The following is a 23,856-nucleotide window of genomic DNA, read 5'->3' on the forward strand; positions in this document are numbered from 1 at the left end:
CTTCTTTGTGGCAATACATGTACTTTGTAATTATGCAACATTCCTTTAAAATTTTTTCTGTGGGTGTTCTTTCCATTTTTATTATTGTAGTCATTATGTATTGTTTTCTTGGCTCTGCTTACTTTACTCTGCATCATATGATATAAATCTTTCTATGTGTTTATCATGCTAATCATTTCTTTTTTTTGAGATACTGGAATTATTTTTATTTTATCTTTAGGTCAGATGTGAAACTTTTATAACACTGAAGATCTAACCATTATTGAGGCAGTATCCTGTTATAATGACTTCATCTCCATCTTTCAGAAATTTTGGGGTCTGTTAATTTGCAAGATCAATGACTTTATTTCCCCACCATGATAATTCCAACATGGACCCAAAATTTTCAGTATTAGGCCCACTGATGGTCCTAGATGCCAAGAGATCCCCAGGTTGGAGGTTGCAACCATTGACAGTGTGGTGAGCAAGCTGCTGCTTCATTGTCCAGTACCTGTGCTTAAAATTAGATCTGCATATTGTAGCTGGTTGGTTCATTCCTTTCCCTTTCAAGGCAACAAAGAGGTTGATGTCAAAGGTATAGGATTCTTTATTACAGAGGTAAAGCAGAGGCTTAGGATCCTGATTTTGCAATGTGAAGGGCATGAGTGCTTCCACCCAGGAGGAGATGGTTGTTCCAAAGCACTTCCCCAAGAATGGCCCTAGTAGAATGTATCACTACTTCTGGATATCCCAAGCACTCCAAGTCATTTGTGAGGACCATTCCAAAAATATACTGATGAGCTTTGTTAATGGGAATTGGCTCTCCGAGTTTGTTTCTAGGTCATGCAAAGAATGCCATTTCCAACTCAAAGTCCAAAAGTTGGGAAAAATCATGTACTGGAGTCTTGGTTTCATCAGAACACAAGTGTCCCACTGGTCTGCAGATCGGTGTGACTGATACCACAACAGAGGAGGCTTGGCCATGATATCCCACTGGTAAGTGCAGCCAGTTAGGCATCAAATCATTTTCTTTCACTCTGAACATGATTCCAACATTGGTAGCATGTTGTTGAGAAGAATAAAAGTCAGTATAGTCTCCAATGGTGGCCAGCAAGTGCATTGAGGCAGATGCCTAGGGTGTGAATGCACGTTTCCGTAGAATAACATCATCTCTCAAAGTTGCTTTAGCAGCTGAAAGCAGGTTCTGCAGGTGCATTCTTGCCTCCTTCCAAGTAGCATAAACCAAGCCCATGAATCTATTAAGAGATGGCTGCTCAAAGACATCCTGGTGACTGGAAAGGACAGGTCCAGTGAATAAGTGTTTAATCATACTGATACTGGTCTCCAATTGCCACACCAATTCTTTGCCTTGGGTTCTCTGGGGTGGAGAAGACTCCATAGGGCAGGTTCTGAATGAGGAAGGTTGAGTTCTCAGCCATGGAGATAAAGGACATGCTTGTATAGGACAGGGTTGCCTGGGTTCAGGGCTCAATAGCATTTCCCATCTCGACAGTGCTGTGTGTTACACAATCCTTGCTCTGTGCTCACACCGCTAATCATTTCCTATAGCATAGTAATATTCCATTATATTCATGTGCCACAATTTGTTTAACTGTTCCCTACTCAGTGGACATCTATTTTGCTTCCAAAGCCACAAAAAGTGGTGGTATAAATATTTTGGTCAATTTAGGGACCTTTTTCTTATGAATTACCTCCTTGAGGTATGAGGCTAATAATGGAATCTCTAAGTCAAAGGACATGAATGCTTTAGTCCCTTTATTTGCATGATTCCAAGTTGTTTCCAGAATGGTTGTGCTGCTTCTACCAACAATGGACCTGTGTGCCTATCTTCCCACAGCCTCTCCAACATTGACTATTGACTATAGTCAATAGACTATCAATCAGGCTTCTCCTTCATATACTCTCTTCTTTCTAGGTTTCATGACACTGTTTTCTCTTGTTTCTCCTCCTCAATGTCTCAGTCTCCTAATTCCATTGATCAATATCAGAGGAATTGAAGTTCACTAACTAAACCCATTAAAAAAGGATTTATAAACAATAGTGTCAACTTCTTCGTGTATGATGGAGGGATTTACCACTCATGGAGACCAGAGTATGGGTCAGGCCATCCCCCTGTACAATACAAAGTTATTTGGGAAATCTAGTTAGTAGGATCCATTTGACACATGCTAAAATTTTGAACTATAGCTTACCTAGCTTGCACATAACCTAGGCTGCTTGGTGAGCATGTAATCATTGAATAAAAGGAGCTAAATACCCTTGTAGGATATTTTTGTCAAGGTATGCCAGTTTTGTGGTTCACCTTTCTAATACAAAGTATCCCAAAATCTTAGGATATACCTGCCCCACAGATTAGAACATTTAAGTGCACTCATCTCTACTTCTCTTTGCCAGACAATGAGGGATCTATAACAATCAATTCTTGTTCTATTGCTACTTTTTCAGGCCTTCATGACTTGAACACAACCTTTCTTTTTGCATTGTAAATATGCTTTCATCCATATTTTTCAACACTTAAAAGTGATATATTGATGCTTTTTAAAAGACTATCACTTTCCAATGACCCACTCCCTTCCTTGTCCATAGAATCCTAACTTGTAACAAAAAGTATAATTAAGGACAAGCAAAGCAAAACAAACCCCCCAAATCCAAATGCATTGGTCATTTTTTATTTCATTGTTCATCTGTAGCTCACAACATCTCCGTTAGGAAATAGATATATTTCTCATCTTCGGTCCTCTGGAATTACACAGTAATAAGCAGGCTCTCTATAGATGTATATTGATTGATTGAAGTTAGGATTAAGTTGCATTGAAGTGAGTTCGGATGTCTTTCATTGTTGTATCCCTTTATATTATTTATGGCTATTGTGCGAATCCTTTTCCTGGTTCTTTTTTTTTTCTTTTTGGAGGGGGGAGGGCAGGGCAGTTGGGGTTAAATGACTTGCACAAGGTCACACAGCGAGTACGGGTTAAGTGTCTGAGGCCGAATTTGAACTCAGGTCGTCCTAACTCCAGGGCCGGTGTTCTATTCATTGTGCCACCTAGCTGCCCCTTCCTGGTTCTTCTTACTTCATTCTGCTTCAGTTCATATGACTCCTCAGAAGATTTTATGAAATTTAATAACTGTTTTTTAACAGCAAATTAATATTTGATTACAAAAATGCACCACAATTTATTTAAGCTATTTTCCAATCAACAGGCACCCATTTTGTTTTCAGTATTTGTTGCTACAAAAAATATCCAAATTTGCTGCTGCAATATAAATATTTATGCCTAGTTGGGGAACTGCTAGGGTAAAGGGCATGAACATTTTAATGACTTTTCCCAGGAATTGTAGATCATTTGACAGAATGGTCATACCAATTCACAGCTCCTTTATGAGTGTGATTATCTGCTGGCTGTCTCTTGACCATTTCTTTTTTCTATTCTTGTCTTTTATAATCTGAAAGGTCAGATTGTTTTAAGGTGCATTTGCATTGGTTGCTAGGTGGCACAGTAGCTAGAATACTAGATGTTTAATACCATAAGGAAAACCCTACTTCAAATCCTGCCTTGAATACTTATTAGCTATGTGATCTTGGGCAAATTACTTAACTGCTACTTTGAAGCTTCCTCACTTGAAAAATGGGGGTAATAATAACTCCTATCTCACAGTGTTGTGAGGAAGTGATGAGCTAATATCTGTAAAATGTTTGCAAACCTTCATGCACTATACATATTATTATAATTATAATATAATATATAACAGTATAATTATAATTATTTTATTAGTTGTAACTTGGAGCATGCTTTATATGACCAACATTTGTGTAGAATTTTTACATTTCTTCTTTTGAAAACTGCCTGTTCATATTCTTTGATCACTTATCTCCTGGGGAAGGGCTCTTGTATGTATATATTGGTATCAATTCACTATATATCTTGGAGGCAGCATGATATAATGGATAGACTATTGTTTTTCAGCCAGGAAAATGTGAATTGGGATTCTACCTTAGATACATACTATTGTTTATTATTGTTATTGTTTAGCGTTTCAGTCATGTCTGACTCTTCATGACCCCATTTGGAGTTTTCTTAGTAAAGATACTGGAGTGATTTGTGGTTTACCATTTCCTTCTCCAGTTCATTTTACAAATGAGGAATAGAGACATATAGGGTTGAGTGACTTGCCCAGGATCACATGACCAGTAAGTGTCTAAGGCTGGATTTGAACTTCTTCCTGATTCTGGATCCAGTGCTCTATCTACCATGCCACCTAGCTGCCCATAGAAACACATTCTGCATCAGTTTCCTCTTCTGTAAAATGGGAATAATATTAGCAACCTATCTCATAGTCTTGCTAGGAGGATCAAAAGAGAGAATATTTGAAAATATATGTAAACCTTAACCTGAAAGTGTTATATAAATAGGAAGCAGTTAGGTGACACAGTGGGTAGAATGCTGGACCCAGAGTTTATAAAGACTTGAGTTCAAATTCGACCTCAGACACCTCCAAGCTTTATGACCCTGGGCAAGTCATTTAACCTCAGTTTGTCCCAGTTTCTTCATCTGTAAAATGGAGACTTAATGATAGCACCTCCCTCTCAGGGTTGTTGTAAGGATCAAATGAGATAAGAAAGTGCTTGGCACATTGTCCAACACATAATAAACTCTCTATAAATGTTAGTATTACAACTACCTGCCACCATCATTGTTAATTAGAGTTATTTACTGTGAAAACCTGTTTTACCTATCTATAACATTTCCCCCTTATTCTAGGCAAGATTGATTTTTATTTGTGTAAAGCTTTAAATTTTGTTATTGATTTGTAAATCTTTTATTATCCCTTGTTCATTTAAAATTTCTCCCCACAGATATAATAGTGATGGATATTTTTTAAATGAAATTATCTTCTCACCTGGCTACTTTGGGACTTTTCTGACTTGTTTCTCCACCAAACCCCAGGAAACTCATTATTGGGATGACTTCAGGAGCCTGTAAGATCTTGTAAGTCTTGATTATTGTTGGTAAAGTAGTTTTCAGTCATGTCTGACACATCTAATCTGGGGTTTTCTTAGCAAAGATACTCAAGTGCTTTTGCCACTTCCTCCTCCAGCAGATGAAGAAACTGAGGCAAACAGGATTAAGTGACTTGCCCAGAGTCACAAAGAAATTGTGTCTGAGAGTGGATTTGAACTCAGGAAGATGAGTCTTCCTGACTCCAGGCTAGCACTCTATCTGCTGTTCCACCTAGCTATCTTGATCAGTGCAGAAAATCCACCTCATCATTACCCTCTACCTCTTTGATTGTGGGCATGTCCATGAACTCCAAGCCTCCTCTTTAAAGAGCTATCTCAGTTTCAAAGAGGTGTCCTTCATTTTCAGCTTCCTTTTGTGTGTTGTCTTCTTCTATTAGTTTATGGTACTTAACATACTTATTGACCAACTGACTATTTAGGTAGAATATGTATTTGGAGCTTATTGTAGTATATGGTGCAAGATGTTGTTTTTATGCACTTTTATAACAATTCTCAAATTTACATGTAAGGGTGGGGGCTTGTTCACATTATAAACCCAGAAGGCCAAGATTTCTTGATTTAATCAATGAAGCAAGGATGTAAACTAGGTTTGGACAAGACCTTAATCAATTTGAGGGGATGAGAAACACAAGTTAAAAAATACGAAAATAGATGACACCACATAGAAAATATTTTGTTGTGATTGAAACAATCAGGTACACCTCTGGACCTGTATGTAATTTAGCCAGTCATATTGGAAACATCAAATTCATCAAAAAAGAAGTCAAGCTTTGAGGGCCTCTAGGCTTGGGAGCGCCTTAAGGAGGCAGATCCTTAAGCATTTTTCAGGGGGAGTGTTAAAATCTCTGTCTCCTATATTGTCTGTGTCATCAGACATTGGACCCAGAGCAGACAACAATTCCAACTGTAAGATGAGAGTTGAAGAGACACAGGAAGGCCAGGCAACTTCAGGATTCTACACCTAAAGAGAACTCCTCAAGAACTTTAAGAAGGGAGAAAAGGATTTCAAGTAAACAGGAGACAAGTTCCTCCTTTGCTATATGTATATCCCCACCAATGTTAAGTTTGATTCCACTCTTCCCATGTATATTTGTGGGAACATATGCCCCAGAAAACTAAAAATAATTCGGAAGAATTTAGGCTTAGAACAACATTTTATGCTATATACCACAAAAGCACTAAATATTTTTAGCTTTCAAAAACTTAACTAAGCAAACAAAAAAATTAGTCTTTTTTTTTCTTTGCCAAATAAAACAAACAATGGTGGTCCTGACAGGCTACATTGAAGTACTTTCACTATCTGGATAACAAAGAAAATTACCTATTACTGCATTATTTGCAGGGTATTTTTTTAAACCAACTTTTCACACTAAACCACATTGATAAATACCCTTTTCCAACATGAGGGGTCTGTAAGAAACAGCACTAATAACCTCCATACTCTCAGGGTTATATCTCTAACCCTTAGGGGAGGAGTTATTGCCTTTTGAGAATCTAACTTGCTAGGCCATTTCAAGATGGGAAAGTGACTCCAGAGGTGCCACAGATTATTTTTCTTTGATTAAATTTTAATGACTATTTTTTTTGCCTTTTTTTGGAGGACAATTGGGATTAAGTAACTATGACAATTTCTTAATGACATAAAGTGAGTTCTTTAATCTCACACAAAAGGTTGTACTACAGCATGGATTACTACTGGGCAGGCATCTTGAACATAATGAGTAATAAAACAAGGCACTTGAAGGATAGCTCCCCCAAATAAAGATCTTTCAGTCTGCTTCCAACCACAATTTATCCTGTCACTTTTATTGCTGCTTTAGAATATCATAAAGAGATGGCAGATTTTTGTTTCAAAACATACTCATTGGTTCATTGTTTTTCCCCCATATTTTCTGGTCCTTTTAAACTCATATGATAGTTGTTCATTGCAATAAAGTATATTCAGATCTTTTCAAGTGTACTACTTTTACTATAGTGTGACAGTGTCAGGGTACAAATGATTTATAGTTGAGTCTATTAAGTACATAATATCACATTGCCAGTTTGCTTTGCATACTTTGTGTACATTAAATAAACCCTCCTGTCAGTCTTTTGCCTTTCTTATTAGCTCACCTTACTTTAATCCTAAGGAAGGCCCAGGATGAATTATACTCAGTTATTTTTCTCTCTTTTCTCTATCTTCATGTCCTCATCACCCCAGACAACAGGATTCACAGTGAAGTCACTTGTCTGAGATTCAAATACTAGAAGAAATCCTAATCCAATCTATATTTCTGACTCTGGAATGTCTGAACAATGTTCTTATTTTCCAGCAATTTCTTAGCTTCACATCTGGAACTCAATTATACATAATTCTTCGATGTCCAGTTGGATTTGATATGCCCTCAAATTCATAATGACTTAGGAACCATTTTGATTTTAATCACAAGTGTTAGAAAAGGTGATACTCATTGACTCATATGTCCTGTCCTTTCTATATTTGGGGCCCTGATCATATCTTTGGGTATGTGGCCCTCTTTCCAGGGCCTGTAGAGATCAGTAAGTTGATTACCAAGTCTAAGACTTAATAATTGCAACATATTCTTTTGAAGGGAGTACAGGAGAGAGCTAAGCTTACTCGTATCCTATTTCATCAAGGACTTTAGAACCTGGCCATTAACCGTATGAGATATGGATATTTTCTCATGTTATGTATGTTACCTAATAACTCCTATTATCCACTATAAGATAGCAACAAGACTTGGCAGGAGGGCTGGGTCAGAAGTTCGGTTCTGTCACTTACTAGCTGTGTGTCTATGGACAAGTTTCTAAGCCTTAGTTTCTTCACTTGTCCAATATGGATAGTAATCTTTGTACTACCTCCTTCATGACAGTATGGGTAATGAAATGCTAGTTGACTGACTGACTGATGGGATTGTTGTAAGTTAGTGCCTTCTAAACTTAGTAAAATTTTATATAAACATAAGTTATTACTGTTATCCATAAGTAAAGCAAGATGGAGTTGAATCCATTATTTTCTTAATGCAACTGGTATACAAACATTGGGGCAGAAAGCTTTTTCCTCACTTGTCATCCAATTGATAATTCTCAGTTCTTTTAGTTCTTTTTAGTTCTTTTAGTTAACAACTATTGAAGACCATATGCTAGTATTTTAATAAAAGACAATCCCATTAATGTTCAGATGGTTTGGGGCTCGATGTCCTTTCTGAGGTATAACGAGAATGAAATTTGTATTTGTGGACAGGATATGCACACCAGTAAAATCACATATCCTTGAAGTGCTTAAAAATATAGAAAGATAACTTAAAATAACTGTTATTTTAATAATAAAAATTTTTTAATAATTATAAATATAATAAATAATAAATAAATATAAATAAAAATATAAAAATATTTTAATAAAATAAAAAAATCTGTTTTGCAGTCTCTAGCATTTGAAAAAGAATGTGGGTTGGTGTTTCTCACTTGAAACACGAGAAAATCATATTTTTAACTTCCAATTATAACAACGAAAGTCAGCTCATTTTCCCACTCAAGTTACTTAGTACCCTGTTAAGCAATAGTTTTATAAATTAAGTAGATTACTCTTTGTGTCAAGAAAAGACAGCAGCCTAAGTAATTGTTCTCTAACAAAATGTCCAGGGTCAAGCAAAGAATGATATGGACTCGACAGCCATATATCAATATAAATGTTTTTTTTTAATTAAAGAGAGACATATGTAGCATCTAATGAGGAAAGGAATATGGTATAACACAGGGATGGGGAACCTCGAGGCCCCAGGTTCCTCACCGCTGGTATAACATATGGAATGCTAGGCTTGACGTCAGAAGACCTGAGTTCAAATTTCACCTCTGATACTCTGACTCATCTCTAGAATGGGAATAGTGTTCCTTGTCATAATCCTAGATTTATTCTGTAAAATTTGGGTTCAGTCAGAAAGCTGCACTTAAGGACCTAGAAGGTCACAGGATTCTCATCCCTGTTCTAGCTTCATTGTGTCTCGGTTCCCTTCTGATGATTGTGCATCCATCCCTTGATATCCTTCTAGTACTAAAGTAGTAGGTCTTCTTATATACTGGACATACTAGTCCTGGAAGAGGATTCAGAATACACCTTCATTCTCTGTTACTTCCAGACTTTCTTTGATTTTTTTCCATGAAGCAAATTTGCCTTGTATAAAATCCATTTGATCAATATTTCCCACCCAATCCAAATTATAGTGACTGTAATATACTGATGTCAGGTCTTTCTCCCTTCACCTTCAAGGAATTCAGCATCTGGCTCATCATCTTCTCTTCCTCCATTCCTCTTTTATTAGGGGACTGTAATATTCCCATATATCATCCCTTAGAATCCCCAAATTCCTAATTTCTTGGCTTCCTTACATCTCATAATCTACTGCTTTCTCCCACCTTACCCACATATAGGGATAGTTACCCACTAGATCTCACTATTATTACCCACTACCCAAAAGTTCTACTTTCCTAATTAGGAAACTCTGACTTTCTCCTATCTGACCATAACCTCTTATCACTCCATTGCTCTCTATTCCTCACCCACAACCCTAAACCTACCTTTCATTTTCATGAAGAATCTCAATTCCCCTACCTCTTAGTACCTTTTTGGTCCATTACTCTGACTCCCCTCTGTGACTACATCTTTCATCTTCTCCATCCTCAATTCAATAGATAGCCATTTGAATTTTATCCTATCCTCTGTTCTGGAATTCCTTGGCCTGTTGTCATACCCCATTTGCCCCATGACCACTACTTATCTCTTGCCAAACGCGAGCCTTTGGTTCTTCCTACCAACCCCATTCTGTTCTACTGTCTATGAGCTGCTAAAGACCATTAAAAGAAGTTTCACAACTGTGTTGAAAAGATAGATTACAAATCTGTGTTATCCAGCCTCAATGAGGCTCTTACTGTAACTACTTGAATCCTGATTTCACTACCTTAGAAATTATTCAAATCTTTTTCTATACTTCCTCCCCTTTCAGCTGAAGGTCTAGCGTCTTACTAGACTGAGAAATTTGTGGTGTTTTATATAAACACCTTTTTCTCCCATTTCTTGTCTCAAAAACCAATTCACATCACCCTCTACTTTCTCCTTTTTCCTCTCTACTCTGACAAAAGGATGGCTCTGACAAAGGTGGGGGATGAGATGGATAGACGATACCATGGAAACAATGAGCATGAACTTGGAGAGATAATGGAGGATAGAAGGGCCTGGAGTGCTACGGTCCATTGGGTCACAAAGAGCCAGACATGACAGAACAATTTAACAACAACAACAATGGCAACAAATTTTTGTCTGGCTTGGAATGCATTCTCTTCTTACTGCTGTCAACTGCTAGTGGCTTCCTTCTTCAGTTACACTGTATATAACTACTTTGTATATATTTGAATTTCTTTGCATTTGTGTTGTACTTAGGTGTGTACATGCATATATGTGAATGTATATATATATATATATATTTTGTGAATATATACACATTTGTATGTATATACACACAGGTATATATGATGTGTACACACACACACACACACACACACACACACCCTCTACTTGTAAGGAGGCTTCTTAGCCATATGAAACCAGAATTAAAGGGTTAAAGGTGGAAGAACACCTGGAGCCTACTATTTAACCACCTCCCTCTATCCAATGAACAATGACTGAGCTGTGGTGACAAACAGCCAAAGGTCTCTGCCAGTGACCAAATAGGAAAGCATCAGCCACTTGGAACTCTAGTCTGCCCTGGGTCCTAAGTCTATGTCTCTGACATAGGAGAAGCCAAGACCCAAGTCCGAGTTCCTGAGATTTACTCAAAGGCTGCACTTCCTGAAAGTGAGTCAAATGTCATTTGGTTATTGTTTCCTAAATTCCTTTGCCCATTCTCAGAAATGGCAACTTTGGGGAACACTGAGTCTGTTGAAAATCTGGTGTCTGGGGGGCAGCTAGGTGGCGCAGTGAACAGAACACTAGCCCTGGAGTCAGGAGGACCTGAGGTCGTATCCGGCCTCAGACACTTAACACAAAAACTAGCCATGTGACCTTGGGCAAATCACTTAACCCCAATTGCTCTCCAAAAGTCCGAGTGGGCCTATGAACTGTCTGGGAGTCTGCCTCGGTCTAGAAATTACAGACACACAGTCATGTGGAAGATGCTTATTATGTTTGGTTTCATTATATTATTACTACACAGAAAGTAAAATACTCGATATTTCCCTTTCCTTCTTGTGTTTATGACTATCCAGACTTCTACATTATGATTCAACTGCTTTCTTACTCTGGAGCATCCCTCTGCCATGCTGGCTCACTTTTCCCATTGGTGAGTTCCCTTCAGAATGTTCCATTGTGGGAGAACAGACCTAGGCCAGTTCTGCTTCATTGCCCTCCTGGTCTCCGTTTCTGACTCCTTAAGGGCAGATATTGTCTCTCTTTTCGCTTGGGGAATTTTTGCTGGGAATTTGTATCCCCAGTTAGTTCATTCCTCCATTATACCAACAATACACAGCCAGGGCTCAACAAAATACTGCAGGTTCAAGGAGGAGGAAGGGTAAATCAGATTGATAGAGACTCACTTTGACTGGGCAAATCCTATGTTAATTATACCTTAGATTGATGAAATGGGTGGCCACCACAAGAGATACATAGCTAGAGGAGAGAAGGTGGTCCATCGCCTCTATGAGAACCAAAGAGAGACAGATACTTCCCCAGTACTTTGACTCAGTAAGGTAGCAGACAAATTCCAGGGTGAGAATTATCTCCTCCTTCTTACTGAATCAGATCATATTAGTGAGATAGTGTATTTGAAACACCTTGAAAACTTTGAAATGCCATATAAATGCCACTCATTATCATGATATCCAATAGTTACTATATTTTAAAAAAGAAATCATCTCCAACTAGGATCATAGACAAGTAGAAAATACTACATTTTCAACTATGATATATTCCTGTTGATTGACTTATTTCTTTCTTTTTTTTTTTTTTTTTTTTTTCTTTTTGGAGGGCAATTGGGATTAAGTAACTTGCCCAAGGTTACATGGCTAGGTTTTGTGTGTGTGTGTGTGTGTGTGTGTGTGTGCTAAGTGTCTGAGTCCGGATCCGAATCCAGGTCCTCCTGACTCCAGGGCCAGGGCGCTACTCACTGCACCACCTAGCCACCCCTATATTTCTTTCTTTATGTTGTTGTTGAGTTATTTGTCAGTCTTGTCTGATTCTTTATGACCCCATTTGGGGTTTTCTTGCCAAAGATACAGTTTGCCATTTCCTTTTCCAGATCATTTTACTTTTATTATTAATTTATAGTAATGAATTATATATTAAATTTAGTGAGGAAACTGAGGCAAATAGGGTTGTGACTTTCCCAGAGTCATACAGCTAGTAAGTGTCTGAGGCTAGATTTGAACAGAAGAAGATGAATCTTCCTGACTCTAGGTCCAGTACTCTATCTACTGGGCCACTTAACTGCCTTTCTTTGTGGATAACATTAATAAGTCCCATTTATGGAGCATATAACAGTTTTTTGGCTAGTCTTTGACGGTTGTTGTGGCTAAAATATATTAATTAACCAGTAGCTAATCGGATGATTCTGTCCAAACTTAGCTTGACCCATTCTCAGATATTAGATATATACCTCCTCTCTTTGCTATATGTTTGTATTTATAATGTTAAAACAAGCAAACCAACAAAACCCCAAACAGGGACCCTTTACCATGCAATTAACACTGATATCAAGATTGTTTTTTGCTGGGGTGGCTAGCTGGTGCAGTGAATAGAGCATGGATCCTGGAGGACCTGAGTTCAAATCTGACCTCAGATGCTTGACACACTTACTAGTCGTGTGACCTTGGGCAAGTCACTTAACCCCAATTGCCCTGCAAAAAAAAAAAAAGATTGTTTTTTGCTTCCTTGGGTTATAAATCCAGTATTATAAATCACGCACTAGTTTGGAGGGTTATGTATGATACTGGGGTATGTGATTACATTGAGTGTTGTGAAATATTTCCATTTCTTCTTTACTTAGCATTTGTAAAGCACCCCTACCAATGCAGTACCCAAAACTAATTATAAAGGCATTTCTCATAACTCTCAAGAACGTCAGTGTCATCAGCTGTCATTTTCATTAGGAAGCCTATGATTAACTTAGAAGGGTGTTATTTCTGAAACACGGACTTCAATCTTTCTTTTGAAGTAGTCTTTTCAGTAACATCCTGAATTTTATCATCCAAAGGATAATGTCTTTTAGCTGCTTTTCCCTTTTCCTTTGGGTGTTCCGTAGGCTAATTCCATTGGCCTCCTAGTGAAATCACACTAATTATATGTTATATTTAAATATTCAGTCTTTTTCAGTTTACAAAGCACTTTTGCATCCATCCTTTCATTTGCTCATTACACAACCCAGTAAGGTTGATGAGATAATATTCTATCTGACATAAGAGGAAAGGAGGTCTACTTTATCAGGGAGTTCATATTCATAGCCTGCTTGTGGGATCTGATATACTATTCTTGTGTATACAAAGGAGTCCCTGATGAATACTATTTAATACTCATGAAACCGGAATCAAAGGGTTTGACCTGGGATCAACATCCACATCTTTGGACTCTAGGAAAAAGTGCTTTATAGATCTGCAGCCATTGGCAAAACCTTGGGACCAGCCAGAGACTTAGTTTTCTTATCTGTAAATTGCAAATAATATACTTGAACTAACTACTTAATGGAATTGTTGGGAGGAAAGCACTTTAAATCTTAAATTGCTATTAAGTGTATGTTGCTATGATTATTATCTTTTGACATTCTGAAGTTTTCTTTCCCACTTGCCTAAGTAAACAATCACTATTTGGGTAGGCCACAAAGCGTTATGATATTATTTTACTCTGTTCTTACTGATTTTGAGATCAGTGGATTGGTGAGTCTATCCCTAGTATGTGTGCACATGAATGATTTATAACTATTCCACACTAACCCACAATTTAGATGTTATTTCGAGGTAGTGTTACGTAGTAGATAGCTGGCCTTAGAATTAGGAAGGCAGGAGTTCTAATCCAATATCTGATCCATACTTGGTATGTGACTGAGCAAGTCACTTAACTCCATATCCTTCCAGCCAACTCTGTTAAGAGTAAAAGTTGCAAAGCAGGTGCTGGGATGGTAAAGGCAATTTCCTTACCAGGGAATTCTTCATATCAATGAAATCCCAGGATGGTAGGGCCCATTCATAGTGGTTGAAAATGCAATTTATTTTATAAATTAGTGGCAATAAAACATAATAATAGAGTACTTCTTGGAAATCAACTTGGTGAGTGTTGATGGTCTGGTGTTATCAGATTTCCAAGAAATGCCCAGAGCTAGAATTTCATATATTTACATAGAAAGAGAATTTATATAAAACTTACATTGAAAACTTAATAAAACAGCAATGAAGTTTTAGACATCTTTTAACTTTCAGCTTTGTTCCAGATTTATTCTCTATTTGTCCTCTAGTTTCTTTCTCTTGGTACTGTGGAGAAAATAATGGCTCTGAAGTCAGAGGACTTTGGTTGGAATCTGCTCCTCCCCCCTTAGCTGACACCTTCTGTGACTGTAAACAATTCACTTAATCTCTGTGCCTTCCTTTCCTCATCTCTAAACCTAAGAGTCGGACCAGATAGCTTCTGAGGTCTCTTCCAGGACTACATCTGAGCAAATGAGGCTCATTCCCAACTTCAAAATAGTCTTAGAATGGAAAAGGATCTTTGAGGTCACCAAAGCCCACGAATTGCAGGAATTCCCAATATATGTACAGTTGGTGGGTGCTCGAACACTTTCAGGGATAAGGAACTTACTAGATAATGTATTCCATAATCCCAGAGCTGGAATTGGTCTTTCAACCTATGTGATCCACAAAACTCCTATTTCCTCCCTTTCTCATCCTGGATCTACATAGACTAATTCAATTCTTCTTCCATAGAATTGCATTCCAAACATCTGAAAGCAGCTATTTCACTCCCCAAGTTTCCTTTCCTCCCTGTTAAACACTATGTTTTCAACCCTTCCAGACCCTTCACCAGTCATGATGGTAACCTTCCCTTGGATGCGATTCAGCATTATCAGTAAAGCTCTTTAAACAGAACTGCTTAAGAAGAATGATCCAGTGTTTTGTTTCCTACAGAGCTCTCTAGATGAAAGCCAGCTCTAGACGCCGGTGTCGTTATTGTGGCTATAAGTGCAACAATATATAATAGTTTCATTTCATTCAGGGGACAATTAAGCTATCTTATTCAACTCCTTTACCACCACCCACCCCCGCTGCACATGTGTTTTTTTTTTTTTTTTTTTTTTTACCTCACACCCAAGTCAGCTTTTCTGGAATCCCCAGCCTGAAAAATAAACATCTATTCTGTCCACGGATAACCCCTGTGGTGTCAGGAAGGGCCAGTCTGGATAACGCTGGCTCAGCTAGTCCGACCCCAGGCGGCCGCTTTACTTTCCTCTTTCTCCTTGAATTTTGAAAATAATATATATAAAAAAAAAGCCCTGAAAGTCAGTTCCTGCCAAGTTCTCAAACAATGCCTGATACTCCAGGTTCGGTTTCAGGACACTCGTTTCTCTCAAGGATCAGGGTGTGGAGAAAGAACAACAAGAAGGAGGGTCAGGTGCCCTGACACAGATGTGAGTCCTCTAGGGCAAATTAATGCCTGGAACTGGGGGCGGTGACCAGGATAAGACAGGGAGGAGCGGAGCGAGAGAGGAAAGTGAAGTTGGACGTTAAGCGCAGCCGGAGTGCGGTCGCTCTGCGCCCCCGCGCGGGTCCCTGCACGCTTCCCCTGGCCCGAGAGCCTGAGGGCCGGCCTGCTCCGCAGCCACCCCGAGGCTTTCGAGCTGAGCCCGAGGCCCCTCCTTCCCCTTCCCTTTATCTGGTAAAGGGCGAAGCATCCGTTCTCTGGGGTTTCTCGGTAGAAAGACGACTGAGTAGATGGAGAGAGAAACAAAGACTGACTCAGAGGGAGGCGGAGAGAGTGCGAGAGTGAAAGAGGCCGGGACAGGCGTGGAGGGGGTAAACGCACGTGTCAGAGAGGGAAGGGGGGAGAGGTCGCTGGGCAGAGATTCTCCCTGGCTTTAACTCCTCTAGAGAAGAGTCGCTCCAGGGCGAGTCAGTCTCTCACCTAGCTTCTAGTCTTGGGAAATAAAAAGAAAGAAAGGAAGTGGGTGCCAGGGGGAGGGAGGACAGGCGAAGTTGGCCGGATCTAGGGTGGCTGTTGTTTTTGGAAGCCCAGGGCAAGGCTGATCCCGTATTCCTCCTCAATCCTGTTCCAGAGGCGGTGGGGAAGAGCCCTGACTTTGGCCAGCTCGGGTTTCGGAGCCTAAGGTGGTCTGGCGCCGGGTTCCCCGGTCCCTGGGCGCTGCGGTGGAGTGGGCAGGGCGCCGGGGAGGCTGACCCCTGAAGCCGCCTTTATCTCTCTTTAACCCCTTTGTTCTCCTTATCGCAGGGGCCCGACCTGCCGCTGCCTATCGCTTCCTCCCTGCTGGACACTCGGTTCAATGCCGGCCAGCCCTGGGACGGCCCAGGAGGAGGGGACTCGAGCCTTGCCCAGCGCAGAGCGGAGCTGCTGGTGACCCCACGCTCTCTCGGCACCGAGGCGCTCTAAGATCAGGCGGGGCCGGCCGGAGGCTCCGTAGCCCAAGCCAGTCCGCGAAGTGGGACAGAACCCGTAGCGGGGTCCCAGGGAACGGAGGGTGCCCGGAACGCGGCAGCCCCTAGGGCGGGCTGAGTGAGCGGTGCGTGGCGTACACGTGGAGAGCCCTGGAGAGGGCAGCCTTGTGCTCTGCCATGGGGGGCCCGGTCCGAGCCGTAGAGGGAATCCTGCTGCTAGCCGCGATAGGGGGTTTCGGGGGAGCGGTCGGCTCCGGGTTACGCTTCACCGAAGATCTGCTGACTTTGTTCGGGGAGAACCGGAGCCTGTCCCCGTCTCAAGTGGGTCACCTGCTGGATGATCTGGGTGCTGCGTCGAAGAACCCAGTCGAGAAGCTGCAGCACTTGCATTTGCACTATAACCAGGTACGCTGTGTGACAGTGACTGTGACAGTGTCCCGGGCTTTCACTTCCTCCTCCTCCCCGGGCCTCACTATGCCTCTTCTTCCAGCCTCCACTGGGCGCCCCAGCAGCTGGAGAGGTGCCTGCCCTGCTCACCATGGCTGCGGCTTTCTCCTTTCTTCCTTTGCTGTCCTGCCAGGTGCAAAATGCAGAAATTTGGTTGATCAGAGGAAACAAGTAGACGCTGGCCTTTAAGATCAGCAGTTTTACGGCCTAACTTTATTAGTTTTTTTTAATCAAGAGAGTTTGCCTTAAGCAGACTTCTCGAAGACAGGGGTGTGAAGTAGGTCGCAAATTTTATGCCTGCAGTGCAGAAAGGTGGGTGAAAACCTGTTGTTCGGGAGGCACCATCAAAAAGAGGGGAAAGTACTTTCATAATTCTCCAGCGGTTAACAGACCTCAGGAGCTAGGTCATCCCTTTGGAGAGCCGTACTCAAATCCTATCCAAAAGATTGCAGCTTATCCATTTCTTAGAAATGTGTCTAGAACAGCTCTCATTTCCCTGGGGATGATGATTTCATTGATGCTGGGAACTCTCCTATGAGCAATTCCTTTAATTTCAGCACTTAAGTACAGTACTTGGCACATCATAAGTGCTTAATAAATGCTTTTGGAATTGGTTTTTCTTACCCGTCTTATCCCAGGGAAGGCCAGCATCTCTGCAAATTATAATCTTAGTTGCTTGAGGGCACCGAAAAGGTGAAAGACTTGTCCAGGGTCAAATGGCCAATATGTGTTAGAGCCTGGCTTTGAACCTAAGCCTTCCTGGCTTCAGTCAGCTGTATTAAGAATTCTGGCCTTAATAGGCTGCCAAAAACTGACAGAAGCAGTTTGCATACAGGATTTCTTTTAATGCTCTCGACTACTGGGTGAGATAAGTACCAGATATTGTCATATCTTGTTTACAAATGTGGAAAGAAAGGCTTAGTTAAGTGACTTGTTCAGATCTACATAGTGATGGGTGTCAGATGTAGGATTTGAACTCTGGTCTCTAAAAACTCCAGAAATATAATTCTTTTAGCTCCTTGGAATGATATGGATTAGCCTTTCTCTAATTTCTAAAGGAAGAATTTGCTCTTAGCTTACATTTTTCTCTACTCTTTTGTTTTATAATTTCTTTCAATTCAGTTCCCTGACTACCTAGGAGTCATCACATAGTTCCTTGGTCATTAACTCTGAGTATCCTTCCAAAGTTGGGCTCCATGATTTCGTTTTTTTTTTTTTTTGTTCAGTGCTACAATCTCTTTTCCTATAACCATAGGTGGTAGTGAGTTAATCAGATAAACTGCTTCATGCTAATGTGTTGCCTTGGCAAGCTATCGCTATGCTTATTTAGAATGGACTAGGCCCAATCTTGGGTCCTATGGCTGACTAGAGAAGGGGGAGAAATATTTTTTCTTTGTTTTTCATATGACACACCATCACTTGAGAAATAGAGGTGGTGGGTTCTGATAATATAGATGTGAATGATGATCCTTTTGTGTCTGAGATACCACCATTTAGGTCTGATCCGTATCATTTTCCCTTTCCCCTCAGTAAATTGTAGTGGCTCCCTATCACCTTAAGGATCAAAAATAAAACCTTCTCTTTGGTGTTCAAAGCCCTTAGTTATCTTCTCCCTGCTCTTTAATCCATCATTTAATCCTCCTTGCTGTTCCTCAAACAAAACACTCCACCTCCCAATTTAGGACATTTTCCCTGGCTGACCTCCTCATCTCTGCCTCTTGGCTTCCTTCATTCTCTCATCCCACCCCACCCTCAGTCTTATCTAACCTCATTTGGAGTTTTCTTGGCAAAGATGGCGAAGTGATTTGCCATTTTGCTTTGCAGATGAGGAAACTGAGGCAAACAGGGTCACACAACCAGGAAGTGTCTGAGGCCAGATTTGATCTTGGGAAGATGAGTCTCCCTGACTCCAAGCCCAGCAATCAATCCACTGCACCACCTAGTCCTAGCTAAAATTCCATCTTTTACAGGAAACCCCTTCCTGATCCTCTTTATTCTGGTTCCTCTCCTCTGATTATCTCTAATTTATCCACTCTCTATATTATCTTCTTTGTACATCTCTGTTCCTTGTTGTCTCATCCATTAAACTGTGTACTCCTTGAGAACCTGCACTGTTATTTTTCTTTGTATCCCCAGGACTTGGCACAGCTCCTGGCACATAGTAGGTGCTTAATAAATGCTGATGGACTGTAAAAAAAAAAAAAGGCAAAACCCAATACTGTTTCATTTATAGTCTATATGCTACCAAAGACTTTAGATCACTTAGAAACGGACTCTCCTTTTTTTCCTTTAAGTAACAGATAAAAACTTATTAGTGGTTTGCCTCCCTCCTCAGGAGTAAGGGTGACTCAAATGGATAGATTGCGCCTTATGTCATACCTGGGCCCATTTTACTGACTTAACATCTAAAGGACCTTGTTATGCTCTTTCTGGATATTTGAAGGTTGTGGGAAGAGGGAGCAGGAATCCTGAAGAGAGATAGGAGCATATATTTTCACATTTGCTGACTTGACAACAAACCTTGACAAAGAAACCATCGGTTAAGTGAACAAATCACTTATATTAAAAGTGTCTAAATAGTAACAGTCTAGTAAGTTAGGATTATTGTGTTTTGTAGTGAGTTTATATGCAGGGACAGTTTGGGGTAGTTTGGGAAGATTAGGGTTCAAGTGTGACCAGGGCAAGTTATCATTTCCAGGGGTGTGAGGTTGTCTTGGGAAATTCTTAGAGAAAGCAATTAGCTTGCTGCTTGCCTGGCCTTTCCCTGATCAGAAGGTGGCTCAAGTGGACTGTAGCAGCAAGCACCCCAGTGTCCCCAGGGTGCCTGCTCACACAGGTTCTTGGATCTGCTTTGTTAAAGGAAAGCAACTCAAAATGGGTTAACAAGCTTACTTTAATCAGTCAGACATATATTGTTTACCTTGTTCAGGAGAAAAGGTCAGCGCCCTGAACCTCAAAGTATACAGGCATAATTATCAAGACAGAAACAGATCAAGTAGACAGCTTTCCAAACTGTCCAACCATTACATCCATACCCAGTCAACATCTGGGTTTCCACATTCTGGGTTTTTCAAAGCCGGGGGACTCTCAACAACGGCTTCCCAGAACTCAGATCAAATCACAGAATACTTCTCAAAGTGAGTCCCAAAACAAAGCTACACATCAGGGCTTATATAGCCTTCTCCTGGCTCAGAGAATGTAATGACCTTATTGACTCACTGGCCAATCAAGAAGTATCTACTGAAAAACAAGCCTCCCTCCCCAGGCTTCAGGTGCATTTTAGCCTAGGGGCAGGGAAGATCTTCCAAATTTGCATTCCCATTACATGGACCTTTCTTCTTGCTCCCTCTGGGCCTTTCATGAGGCCTAAACCAGCTTGAAGTTAAAGTTGAGATCCTTCTCCAAGAAAATATGTCTTCCAAATGCATTTTTTTTCTCCAAATATACTTAAATTTCTTTTTGTAAAGTATTTTTATGTGTTGTGAATAGCTGGTTTTCTCGAATTCCAAAGGAAATACATTTCACAATTGGTAAAATATGCTTGTCTGAATCAGTGAAATAATATGAAGCTTACAAATGTTTTGCCAGAAGGAAATCCTGGAAACGAAAAACAATGCCAGACATGCCAAAATCCTATGATTCAGATGTTGCCAATCTGATATTTCTGGGTGCAAGAATCAATAATTAATAAGAATTTATTTCATCAAATATTTCCCAATTACATGTAAAAAATTAACATTCATTTTTAAAATTTTTGAGTTCCAAAATTTTCTTCCTCACTCTCTCACCCCTTATGAAAGCACAAGGTACATGAAATGTTATTAACTAGGGATACATTCAGGTTGACCAGCAGCTGCTGTTCACACTTTATGTTTGCTAGTCTTGATTATTCCAGACTCTCCTCATAAAAAGTAACCTGTTGTTTCCTCTTTTACAGTGTTTCTAATATCAACAGACAGTTAACAACACCTGCTGTTTGGCTGGGCATTGAAGGAGACACAAAACTTAGATAACGCTTGGGCTCCAGCCATTATGGAGTTCACAGTCTAGTCAGAGGACAATACAGACAATAATCAAACAATGATTATTAGTTGTATCATGTATGCTCAGGACTTATTAACCTGGGGTGCAGTGAACTTATTTTAAAAAAATAGATTTTTTAAAACCCACAAAAAAATCCATGACTCCCCTGTCAGAGACTTTTGTATGTATATTTATTATTTAAAAAAATTCGAACCCCACAAAAATCATAAAAACATCTGATGGCTATATTTCAGTACATAAGTATATACAGTATATATATTTTAGTATAATATGTGTGTATTTCCTTCACAAAGCTAGGTATCTTATGTATTTTAAAACATTCTGAGAAGGGGTCCATAGGCTTCACCAGTCTTCCCAACATACAAAAAGGTTAAGCCATGCTGTAGTGCATCGTGTGTGTGTGTGTGTGTGTGTGTGTGTGTGTGTGTATGTGTGTCTCTCTGTCTGTCTGGAGGGCTATTAGTATGAGATAAGATAACCATCTGTCTCAGTCACTAGGCTTTCTATATTATCTATTCTCCACTGGGCCCTCACTGCTACACAGCAATTTCTTTATTCCTTTCTACGTACGAAGAAAAAACTGGAGCGTGTCCAGAAGAGGCAACCACAATGGTGGGGGGCCCAAAGTACATGGCACATGAGGATTGGTTGTCCTTCAAGTAAGGTGTTTGCTGTACAGTTATGTGACAGAGTTGTAAATATTTGGTCTCTTTGACCCTAGAGGGCAGAACTTGGAACGATGGGTTGAAATTTTAAAGAGTCAACTTTGGGTCTGATATTTGAGGAATGCTTCTCCCTATGTGCTAATAGTTGAGGCTATAGGGGTGGCTAGGTGGCGTAGTGAATAGAGTGCCCAGCCTGGAGTCAGGAGGACCTGAGTTCAAATCCTACCTCAGACACTTAACACACACACACACACACACACACACACACACACACACAAACTAGCCATCTGACCTTGGGCAAGTCACTTAACCCCAATTGCCCTCCAAAAAAAACCCCCAAAAATAGTTGAGGCTATTTAAAAGTAAAATGGACTCTCTGGATGTTGAAGTTCCCTTTCATAGAGGTCTAGTCTATATATCCATTTGTTGGGTAAGTTACAGTGGCAATGTCTTTCAGGTATGAGTTGACTCAGCTGTCCACTGAGGTATCTTTTCGACTCTTAAATTCTGTGATTAGTGAATTCTGCATCTCCTAGGGTCTGAGTCTCAGACACTAGGACTCTGTCTGCAAAACCTTATTTAGGAGTAGGCCCTCAGATGCCAAGCCAATACATTTATTTCTGGGCTGGACTTCAGTCATCCCCTGCCATTTTGAGATGATGGTGAGTATGCTGAATTGGCCTCTCCATCTCTTGATTATTTATTAACCATAGATGTGCATTCCAATTTTCCTTTTTCCCTTCTTTGAGAGAGGACATTGAGGCTATCATAGAATGGTTGAGGGTGAGAATAACTTGTATGTTACCTGTCTTATGGCTCTATGTCTACAAAAGTCTCAGACAAAACTTTCATCCCCTGCTCCTTCCCCCCCCCCCCCCAAGCCTCCATCTCTTATCTCTATCCATTTTTGTGTTGCTCCTCCCTGGTCCCTAGTCTTCTCTTCCTCCCCCTTCCATTGTGCCTTTTGGAACCCCCACTATCATTAAGTACTCTTCATGTTACATTTTTCTTCTGTCAGTGTAGTCGCATAAACCTGACTCCCTCCCAAAAGTACCAGCTACAACATACCCTAACTGTGAAGTTATAAATTTTGTAACTTCTAAGTGCTTGCTTTGGTTTTTATCTCATCAGTTCACTTTAGCCTAAAGCTTCACATCCTAAATCACTTGGAGTTGGCTGATGACAGCTGTTTTCATTTGAACCTTATATTTTCCGAGTGGGTGGTACTTGGTTTCAGCCCCTTCTCCAGTGTTCAAGCTAGCCCATCAGTTTCGAGTCCAGCAAAACAGCTTTAGAGAATGATGGGATTTCCAAATGCAGTGCAGACATGTTAATTGGTGCTAAATGAAGCACGATAATCAAAGGATCCTAACTGACACCCGTTTTAAGTGATTTTTCAGGTAATTGAAAAAGTGAAATCGGAAGCCTTATATTTTCAGTGGAAATTCCTATTCTATGTTTGACATTGACATCAGTCAGTCTCAAATTCATTTTGTAGCCCTTGTTATGATTACCAAGGATTTTTTTTGTTATAAAGTAACTTATTTTGAGGAATATAATTTGTTACTTTGAAATTTTTGTAACTTTGAAACAATATGCCTAATTTGGTTTTCCTGCAGAGTTAACTTGTATCTGTTGACACCTCTGGCAGGCCTGTGAACTTGTTCTCTCACTGGCGCCCCCCCTATTTAGGACAAGAAGGTTCTCTTCTATTTTTTCCTCATGTCTCCTCCAGACTGGATGGTTACCATTAACTTAGGAACCTCTTATTGAGGTTCATTTTGTCTCACCGTGTTCAAGTCCTTGATAGAGAAATCCATTGGTCCCCGGGTCACTTTTCCTCCTTTCTCAAGGGATTCAGTACTTGGCCTCCAGTTATACCCCAGCCTTTAGATGTGGGGACCTCAGTACACATGTTGATGTCCTCGAACACTCTGCCCTCCCGCTTCATTACCCTTTGCTACACAGTAGGATGACCATATCCTTAATCTCAGCACCAGTCATAATTATGTGAAATCTATGACCCATGAATTTCTGAAA

General features: G+C 40.2%; 1 protein-coding gene and 1 pseudogene across 3 annotated transcripts in view; one reads left to right on the plus strand and one right to left on the minus strand.

Moving 5' to 3' along the window:
• Positions 1–252: 252 nt before the first annotated feature.
• On the minus strand, positions 253–1,433 carry LOC138169587 (fumarylacetoacetase-like; annotated as a pseudogene).
• A 14,300-nt stretch (positions 1,434–15,733) lies between these two features.
• The window catches only part of SLC39A8 (solute carrier family 39 member 8), a 65,330-nt gene continuing 57,207 nt past the window's right edge, over positions 15,734–23,856 (plus strand). The window contains exons 1-2 of one of the 3 annotated variants that reach the window (XM_069093945.1): positions 15,734–15,926; positions 16,497–17,065. In XM_069093945.1, coding sequence (XP_068950046.1) covers positions 16,838–17,065 — 228 coding nt within the window. In that variant the 5' untranslated portion in view covers positions 15,734–15,926; positions 16,497–16,837. The other 2 variants (XM_069093948.1, XM_069093946.1) reach the window with 2 other exon arrangements.

This window comes from Petaurus breviceps, unplaced genomic scaffold (genome assembly GCF_028583685.1).
Source record: "Petaurus breviceps papuanus isolate PSGF00001 unplaced genomic scaffold, PetGlider_PUasm1.0 126, whole genome shotgun sequence".
In the NCBI taxonomy this organism is placed as follows: domain Eukaryota; kingdom Metazoa; phylum Chordata; class Mammalia; order Diprotodontia; family Petauridae; genus Petaurus; species Petaurus breviceps.